Source organism: Chanos chanos, chromosome 2 (genome assembly GCF_902362185.1).
Source record: "Chanos chanos chromosome 2, fChaCha1.1, whole genome shotgun sequence".
NCBI classification, from domain to species: Eukaryota; Metazoa; Chordata; class Actinopteri; order Gonorynchiformes; family Chanidae; genus Chanos; species Chanos chanos.
In genome coordinates, this window is record NC_044496.1 from 52,727,269 (window position 1) to 52,737,530 (window position 10,262).

Below are 10,262 nucleotides of genomic sequence, written 5' to 3' on the forward strand. Positions count from 1 at the left end.
GAGGCCTCAGAAATTGGCTGACTTAGCTGGACGTCTGCCTTGATGAGAAGTCAAGGACAGAAGTGTCAGAACTGAGAGAAACAAGAGTCGTCACAGCAGAACCATGAATTTTGTTTGTTCTGACAACGAAGGAATATTTTGAAATCCCGTTAGAAGGAAATACCGATATAACAGTTTCATTTCGGTTTTGAATGAGTAGACCAGACGTGCTTAAGTGTCATAAACACAGTGTTTATGACATGTTGGAGCGGCAATTTAATTGAAGTAAAGTGGCTTATATTGGAAGTGTGTATATGAATAACTGCTGTGGGCTTCCATTCAAAAGATGTTAATCTGAACACAAGAGGCACTCTTGCGTCTGGTGTGATTTCTAACTCAGAGTTTCCCTTTATAAATCCCGCCTCACAGCTGGATTCAGTGGTAAGATGGGAGAATAGGAGTCCTGAAGTATGGAGGATCTAATAGCCATCATTATCTCAGAGGATGTGGCCAGGCAAGCTGTTCTCTCTCTACGGCCATACAAATCTTCTTTGTGTTGAATACTTGGTCAAGCCTAGGCAAACAGTGGTTTTGTGAAAGAGGAAAGCTCATACGCACGCACGCACACAGGCGCGCACACACACACATGCACGCACGCACACACATGCACACATGCATGCACACATGCATGCACGCACAGAAAAAACACGTATGGGTCAGGTGTGTTCCACGCTCATCCATAACTACCAGGGTTAAGTGCCTTAACAGCCCCACTGTTGCCTGCAATTTTTAATTCCTCAGAATTGTATTCATAGTGCAAAAAAGTCTGACCTTCCAAAAGGAGAGCAAACCCACTGCCCTAATACTGCTTTGATTTATAAATAACTGCATATCAGCAATCTCAATGATTTCCTCCTCATTTGATTGACATATTGGTAAAAGTTGTTTTAGTGTTCTTGAATGTTCCATATATTGAACCCCATTTAAACAAATCAGGTGCTGCTCTTTCCGAAATGTCATGCACAGCTTACGAGCCCCTCAATCAGGAATAACCTTCTCCGTTTACAATAATGCCATGAATCACTGGCCGTCCAAAACCACGCCATTAAAAATTCACATGCCCTATTTCCTCCTCGGCTCAGCATATGGAAATTGTGTACGTTAAGATAAGGTCTGCCTTTTGTTTCTGGTTATATGCCAAAACATAAAGACGTTTATGTACCATCTAATTTATTAGATTGTAGCTGTTCCCTTTGCAAGTAGGAACAAAAAAAAAAAAAAATGAAGAGGACAAAGTGTACGAAAAAATGCACTCCACTGGAATCTGGGACCGAAATAAGGGCCAGTGTGGAATGGAAATATTTTACAATATCGTCCACCGTTCCAATCACATGCTGTAGCCTTATTTTCCCATACTGAAATAGACATGGCTCTATCACTTTGCTGAGTGTAAACGGTGAATTCTAATTCTTCAGGGGGATATATATATATATATATATATTTTTTTTTTTTTCCAAGAGAGACAGATGGACACAATTCATAGTCAGTCTCAATTACTGATTGATTTACCTCTAAATAAGAGTAATTGTCTTGTGGCTCTGATATCCTCCTGCTGAGAGAGAGGGGATGGGTATGTGGGAACAGAATGATACATCCCTAGAGGAGTGTTTGAAATGGCTTTAAACGCTATGTCACAGTCAAAGGCCAGCTCAGACTGGCCTCCCTCTGTCTCATTCTCTGCATTTCTTAAAGAAACATGTTTTACTGTTCGTGTGCCTAAAGCTGGAACAACACCCTCTCTGTAAATACTTCTTTGACACTTTACTGTCTTAAAAGCTTAAGCCTTTTCTTTTCTCACGAACGCGCTGTCAGTTTGACTGCTCGTCTGTTTTCTTAAAGCGACGTGTTTTGATGTACAACTCTCGTCCAGACCAATAAAAAAAAGAAAGGCAAGCACACCAACAAACAAACAAAGCAAACAAACAAACAAAAGAAAAACAGTTTTCACCAATACGATATGCATTAAATACATTATTTATTACAGAATGCAAATGTCGTGACACAAATTGTATCTCATAAATATATCACTGGACAACAGATATTTTAAAGCACACTTCATTAGTCCAATCAAATGTTGGCAAAAGTTGGATGAGAGCAACTCAGAGGCAACACGTAAACACTTAACTAGAAGAAAAAGCAGACTGAACACTGTACTGCATGCCTGTACTGAAGCATATACTCACAGAGAATGCTCTAAAGAGGAACGAATAGGCTTCTAATTGTTTACTGACTGATTATTCCCTACACACAGTGGAGTACTTGTAAACAGTTACAAACTGAAACCATTTAACTGTGAATATACTCATTGATGCTCTTTGTGATACAGCAAAGACCACAGTTGAAGGCGTTGTGTTGCAGAGATGAAATTATAGATGACAGTGCTTGCCTTTACGTTCAAACTGGCTGTGACCACGCTACTATGGAATCATAAGCATGACATGAAAATTTTCACAAAAATAAGGAGCAGAAGATTCTATTTCAAACCACATCTGCTCTTCAGTAGGGTAGTTTTTTTTTAACCTCATATAAAATATTTTGAGCGACGGCAAAAATTCTTCATCATTTTTTAAAGAAACGTTTTTAGTTAGAACACATTCAAAATCTGACAACAGGGAGGGGGTGGCAAGTAATACCCAACATGGGGTTGTTTACATTCAAAACCTGAATGAAATCGAAAACCGCTCTCACAGGAGCAACACATTAAACACTCATCAAGATTTAATTAGAGTCCATCTCATAAATTAGGCTATTTAGATGACTGCATCTGCATTTTCACCACAAAAAAAAAAAAAAAAAAGGGAAAAAAAAAAATCCCATTAAATGTTTGTTAGCAGGAGCTGAGAGGACAGAACAGCACATCAGTCAACACTAATCATGTTTAGTGTAAACAGAGAACGCTGAGTTAATCTGCAGCCATATGCAGTCGGCTATATTATGTCACCGTTTCTCCTTTACCACAAAACAGAGAAGATAAAAACTTCATTAACAGCCACATCACACACCACAGACTAGTATAAGATAGACACTAACACAAGCAATTAACTTAGACGGTCTGCAAAAGAGAACACCACCAGAAGGGTGCAGTGTTAACAAGTGTCTCTCATTGCTCTCACTTACTTTGTCAACGTACACACACACACACAAAAAATAGAGATCTAAACATTACATTACGTGTACACTTTTCACTGTTACAGTGCTGTCTCCAAATAGAATGGCGATTGAATGTCAGTTGACGTCATTAACAATATCTATTTAAATATGTAAAGGTGTTGCAAGACATGTCACCACAAAGCAATTTTTGTTTGCATTGCAATTTGGTGAAACACAATTTGATCGTCATCTTTTTTTTTTCTTTTTTTTTTTCCTTCAAGAAGATTTAACGTGTGGAAATGTATAGAAATATAAAGCGCTTGTTTGCTTGTTTAACCACAATATACTTCAACTCTTAACACAAAGAGCCACAATACAGTACAAAGAGATTTTCCAAAAGGACAAAGTTCACAGTTTCAGCAGCTGGTCTCACTTCAAAAGATAGCCACATGCACAGATAAACAACTCACAAACACTGATTTTTTTTCTTCTTTTTTTTTTTAAAAATATCCTTAAAAGTAATAATGTAGCGTCTCGTATGTGCACTGGTTAAATATACAGACAGCTAATCTGAGAACACGGGGAAATTACTCAGTGTGCAATTCTTGAAACATTAATATTCTGTGATAATCATCCGAAGAGTGGAAACTGAACATCTCCTAACCATATTAGAGGTCCAGATAAAGTTTAGGAATCGGATCGTTTCTTACATAAACACAGAGTTTAAAGCATTTTACAGTGGTCTGTCGGACTTTGTGAAATTTCATCAGATCAGTCTCTGGGGATAGGGTTTGGGATTTGGCAGCATGTAGTACCATGCCAAAAGAGAGAGGTACAAAAAAAAAAGACAGTGGGAACTGATCAAAAACAGCAGTCTAAGCTTGGATCGCAGTACAAGTCTTGTTGCAGGTTGATACCAAAAGACACTCAGATTTGTCATTTTGGTCCACGAACCCACTGCTCATAAGACATGGATACAGTAATATAAAACACAATTAAGGATTTTCTCTATTAATCTGTGGATTATTATGAACGCTATTCTGTGAGGCAGAATCATATTAGTCGTTTGACTCTGTAAACCGTCAGTGTAAGCTCTTGATTTCTCCTTTCATTACTGTGGCACGGTCCTTTGTAAAGGCCACTGTCAGTCAGTGAAAGGGTTCATTCCAAAGCTCGCATGACACAAGTTAAAGAGAATATTTCAAATTAAGGAAGCGAATCCATTACTCTGACAGCGTTAACTTACAAAGATCGCCTCGGAGGAAGCACAACATGTACAGAACTGACTGCTGACTGCTTCGCAATATCAGTACCTCATTCCTCAGTGCAGTCATGCAGATTCTGAAATGATATGTTTCACAGGAAGCGTGCTGATGAAAATTAAAAAAAAAAAAAAAGGGGGGTGGGGTTCAAGCCAAAAAGTCACTGACATTTCAAGAAAGAATAATTCTTCACAAAACTGACTGACTCTCTCCGGTGCTCAGTTTGGCACAGAAGAACAAAATTGGTCACCTGTTGTTTCTCTTCAGATGTCAGTTGTAACGTCTAAGAAAAACATAAGGATTTTCCTTGGCTCAACAGATTAGACTCAATATCTCTGTCTTACATAAGAGCTGACCTGGGAAGGAATGCATGTCAAAAGACAAGGGACATCAGAAAGCAGGCTCAGAGAATGGCTCTATCTTTCACCCTATGTCTTTATTTGACCATATGGGTAATACAGAGTTCATTCCCCAATATCATTTTATTGATAAAACTGTTTGTGGGTTGCTTTTTTTTTTTTTTTTACTACTCAAAATATATGCTCATTTAGAAACATAAAAAATAGTGTTGTAACCTCCTCACTAAACCAGCCTACTTCAGTCTTTAAAGCTCTTTAAAAAGACAGAGAAGATCTCTAATAGCCACAGTAAAATGCACTGTTTGTAAGTAATAGTGATATGGGGAAACAAATAAAAAAAATGAAATGGAACAAAATAAAAACAACTAAGTACAGGATGAGGTAGAGGAGTAAAAATGTGACTCATCTGAGACCAAAATCATTTTTCAGAAAATGTCGATATAAAAGTATCTGTTTTCCCCCAATAATTTCTATCTAACTAGACTCTACACACCCATCTCACTTACCGGACGACACAAGGAAACATTGTGTTTTTGTTTGTCTGGTCTCTGTGAGAGATTAAAACCACCCTGGAACGTGTCTGGACTTGTGAGGAGATGGATCAGGACATACAGGTTACAAGTCGTTAGTTTTTATTACAGTTTCCATTCGAGTCAGTCCTGTCCACAGACCCGCAAAACTCACTTTTCTCCGAGCTCCCTTCTGCCGGATCGCTGTCCTCCGAGCTGCACTTGCTCCTTCGTTGGTGTTCGCTCTGCCAGCTATGTCCACTATAAAATCCATTAGAAGGCCCTATGTGGGGATAACGTGATCTGTTGAGGCACAGAATCTCTTTGAAAGCATATCTAAACTCTGGACTTCTGCAGTAGATGAGTGGATTAAAGGCTGAGTTAGCGTAACCTATCCAGTTTAAGATCCTAAAAGTTAGCTTTAAGTCGTCCACCCTCCTGATTGCCACCACTATGTTTAACACAAAGAATGGCAACCAACACAAAGTGAAGATTCCCATAATGATGCCCAGAGTCTTCAAAGCTTTGTGCTCTTTAAGGCAGAACTTCGTCTTCTTAACAATCCTTACCTCGCAGTGGTTTCCTTGTCCACCACTGCTACTGTTACCCTCCTGATTTCCAGCGTTGTTATTGACATGAAAACGTCCTTCGCTCTTGTCAATCTTCTTCAGCTGTTTCCTGGCCTCCTGGAAGACACGGCTATAGACGAATACCATCACCACCAGAGGGATGTAAAAGGAGACGATGGAGGAGGTGATGGCGTACGCAGCGTTGGTATCGAACTCGCAGCAGGAGGTGTTGTTCATGCACTCCCGTGCCTTGTCTTCATTAGAAATCCACCACTTCATGTGGATGGGCAGGAACGAGATGAGGGCCGCGATGATCCATACCAACAGTACCACAATGCGGGCCTTGCACTTGGTCAGCATGGACTGATAACGAAAGGGTGAGGTGATAGCTAGATAGCGGTCCAAGGCGATGACACAGAGTGTCTCGATGCTGGCTGTTACACACAGCACGTCCGTGGCCGTCCAAAACTCACACCAGAAATTGCCAAAATGCCAGGTGTTAAAGATGATATAACTGGCACCAAATGGTACCACCACCAGTCCCATAACCAGATCAGCACAGGCCAGTGAAGTAATGAAGCAGTTGGTCACGTTCTGTAGCCGCTGGAACCGTGCAATGGCTGTAATCACCAGAATGTTTCCAAAGACAATGGCCAGGACCAGAATGGACATGACAATGCCTAACAAGACCATCTCTGCCTCACTGTAGAAAGAGGTGACGTTGGGCTCCTTTGAAATGTTGAGAGACAAAGAAGGTTTTGGACTTTCCATGGTCTGGAGCAAACAAGATAAAGACAAAGATATATAATCATTGACAATGACAGGCATTCAACAAGAAAGAGCAAAGTACTAGTGAAGCATTAAGATAAAGCAAAAGAAAAATTCACAAACCTCCAGAAATATTTTTCTTTGTCCTTGTTTCCCATAAAAATTGAGGTTCGTATCTGTATCTGTTGAGTTGTCACAAGTACTAAGTTTTCCACTTCATACTGCACTTACTATGTTCTCCCTCTCTCTCTCATTCTCTCTCTTTCTCTCACTCTATCTCTTTCTCTTTCGCTCTCTGGCTCTCTCTCTCTCTCTCACACTGTTGCGGCGTTTTCCTCACTAACACACACACACACACTCTCCGTTGGGCTGTGCCCCATTGAGTGTGGCTCTCAGGCTATTTGTCAGAGCCCTTATAACATTCTGTGATGACATCATAGCTGATCTGCAGCCAATGAGCTGCCTTGCCTGGACAGAGAGGTAAAAGCTGCTCTGCATTTGAAAAGACTAAACCTACCACTGTAGAACTAACTAGTGCTAGTCTGCAGTTGCAGGAAACAGCTTTATTCAAGGAAACAAATAAGCACAAGGACACATTCAATGGCCTTTCAGAATATATTTTTAGTGCAAATAAATGCAATGCTTTGTATTTTACATATACACACATATTAATATAAGAATAAGAATAAGCATAAGAATAAGGAGAGTGAGAATAAGAATAAGAATAATCTTAAATAATTACAGTTTTAGCATCTTGGGGTTTTTTTGGTTTTTTTTTTTAGACTTGTCTATTTTTGAGACCTAATAAGATTTAAATCAGGAGAAAATTTAATTAATAGTAAAAAAGGAACCGTTGTGTCTCGTTCAGGCTTGCATTGATTTAAACAGAGGTTTTTCTTTGGCAGTAGCTCAAAGGGGACCTTCCCACAGACGCTTCAGTGCCAACAACCTGCTAGCAATCCCAACGCTCCATCCCTGTGTCCGAACCCCGGGAACTGAAATACGCTTCCTCTGGTGATTCAGGCTCGCCACAACACCCCCCCCCCCCCCCCCCCCATCCATCCTTTCGCTGTTTAAGTCCCTGCGGTGAAGAGATCAACTTTCACCCACACACACACACACACAGAGATGATGTCAGAGTTTGAAACTGCTCTTTGGCCCCGGCTGTAAACGGCTGCTAAAAATGAAAATGTGTGTATCGTTGCGTTTTGTTTAACTTTGTCAGAAGATACAGAATGCACACGTTAAATAAGAAACAATAACTTCGTCTGCCTCACCGTATGTAAGTGCACGATTATGAATTTAAGTCAAGCTAAATAACGGCCAGTGGAATATTTTACTGCGGACGCTATTGCGATAAATTCCAGAACATTCAAATATTGTCCAAACTCAGGTTACAGTCATGGCACACTCCGCATATTGAAAAAGTTTGCATATCACATGATTTGCGTTGCACACATGCACATAGCACGAAAATACGTGACACCAGAGACGGTTCTGTTTAATGCTGCTTATAATGGGGGGAAAAAAAAGGAATGCATCATATTCTCCTTTAATAATTTAACTAAAACTTACCGCGACCAAAATCCATCCATACTTTCATTGGTTCATAGTCAGTCGTCTGTGCGTGGGCCAGAGTGAAATTGGGCAAACGGCTTACCGCGTTGGATCCTTGTAATTTTTACCCTCTCTTTTCTTGCTTGTTTTTGACCTACCATTCACTCTGAAACCTTACATAAAGTAAAGTAAAGTACAGTGAACTGTTTAGTTAATGAAAATAACATGTTCTGTTGACCAAGCATGTTTACTTAGCATGTCAGATTGTTACTTGAAAGGAAAAACAGCACGGCATTTTAGAAGGAGAGATCAGGAAAGAGCCATTTTACTGCTAGATGAAGGAGTGCACCTAAGCTACCCCTACAAGGAATACCTTATTCTCAACAGTCAGCTTAACCTGGATAAATGCTTCAAGATATAATTTTGTATTCAGCCGATACAAACATGCAAATCCACCCCCTGACGATAGCATTCAAATCTAGTCCTTGGTAAAGCATTCGAGACCTATGTCTCCAGTAGAAACAAAACAAATTTCTTGGTCTCTCTCTCTCTCTCTCTCTCTCTCTCTCTCTCTCTGACAAGTGGGTCACCAAAGGGGACGTTTGTTTATGTCTTGGTAAAAGGTCTGGTTCAGTGATAGTCTCCAAAGAGATGGTGGTACAGGCTCTGATGCTGGCATTCATTCGTGTCTTTATCTGTGTGGAGGCTAATGTCTAACCTCCCTGAGGGTTACCAGCAGAGCTGTGTTAATACTGTCGGCGCTTGTATTTTCCTGGGAATCTGTCCTGTTTCAGATCTCTACCGAAACAGTTCCATAGAAATCATCGAAAAAACAAAACAACATGAAAAAAAAACCCTTCCTCAATACCTTCTTTATCTCTATGATGGATTATATCTATGAACTGTACAGTAACACCCAGTCTTCCAGAGGTCATAGTCTAATTTGCCAAAAGACAAAGGGCCGTGGTGAAAAATAGAAAGTGATGATGTATTCAGAGTCAGGGCCACCAGTGAGTGGCGGAGCGACGGTTGACATGTCGTCTTATATCAGTGCTGGTCTGGTTGCTCTTGGCTCTGTATCACAGAGATGGAGAGCTCTGTTTTAAGTGCACTGTGCACTGCCCTGGCCTCTCGAGTGTGGGAGCCGACTTCTAAAAAGAGAGGGGGGGGGAGGGGGGGTTCTCTCAACTCAGCATTGCCGAACATGCTGTGTCTTTGCTCCCTCTCTCTCTCCCTCTCTCTCTCTCTCTCTCTCTCAAATATGTTAAGTCTGCAGGAGAGAAGGGTGTAGTCTTGTTGCACTTTGTCTAAGTGTGTGCGCTTGTGTGTGTGTGTGGGCTTGTGTGTGTGTGTGTGTGTGTGTGTGTGTGTGTGTGTGTGTGTGTGCGCGTGTGCATAGGCACATTTTAGGGGTAAGGGTTAAATATCATGCAAGACTGATAGGGATGAGGGCCAGGAGCATGCAGTGCCTCTGTTCTGGAAGTGTTTTTCTGTCTTCTCCCTCCTGGCCTAACTTCTCAATCCTCTGCCTTACAACATATGCGGGTCATCCTGATATCTCACCCTGATAGATTGCATCATTCTTCATTTTAGTTTTTATGGGTTCTTTTTTTTTTTTTCGACCCATACACACAGTCTTTTTTTCATGAAAAGACCCTATAATTTAACACACATAACTGTCTAGTCTGTCCCATCAAAGTCACTCTGAAATAAGCCTTCAAAATTCTCTTCATTGGTTGCTTTTAAAGTTCACTAAACACATCTGCTGTACTATCCTTGTCAACACCATAATGGTTGAAGCACTCAACAGTCATAGATAAGAGGTACAGCATCTTTCATCAAATTGTGACATTTCTTCCAAAGAATACAGTAGTGTGAATGGATTCATTCAACCCTGCTACAGTAACACAATAGTGCTTGGTTTGTGCATATTTGAAGAACTGCACAAATACATCATTTCTTTATAATGGGATGCCTGTGACTGACAGTTCTAGAAAGTTCCATGGAAAGCTATTTGTCATTGTAGGTTAGAATGTTGCAGTCAGTAACCTCCCAAAATCTCGTTTGAGGAGCCCTCTTTGACTTTCTCAGCATGGTGTTGGTCCTTTT

The 10,262-nt window shown here is 40.5% G+C and overlaps 1 protein-coding gene across 1 annotated transcript; it reads right to left on the bottom strand.

Moving 5' to 3' along the window:
* Positions 1 to 5,375: 5,375 nt before the first annotated feature.
* adrb2a (adrenoceptor beta 2, surface a) lies at positions 5,376 to 6,530 on the bottom strand. Its single transcript, XM_030766411.1, has one exon. The coding sequence runs from the start codon at positions 6,519 to 6,521 to the stop codon at positions 5,376 to 5,378; it is 1,146 nt and encodes a 381-aa protein (XP_030622271.1). The 5' UTR covers positions 6,522 to 6,530.
* Between the last annotated feature and the right edge of the window lie 3,732 nt (positions 6,531 to 10,262).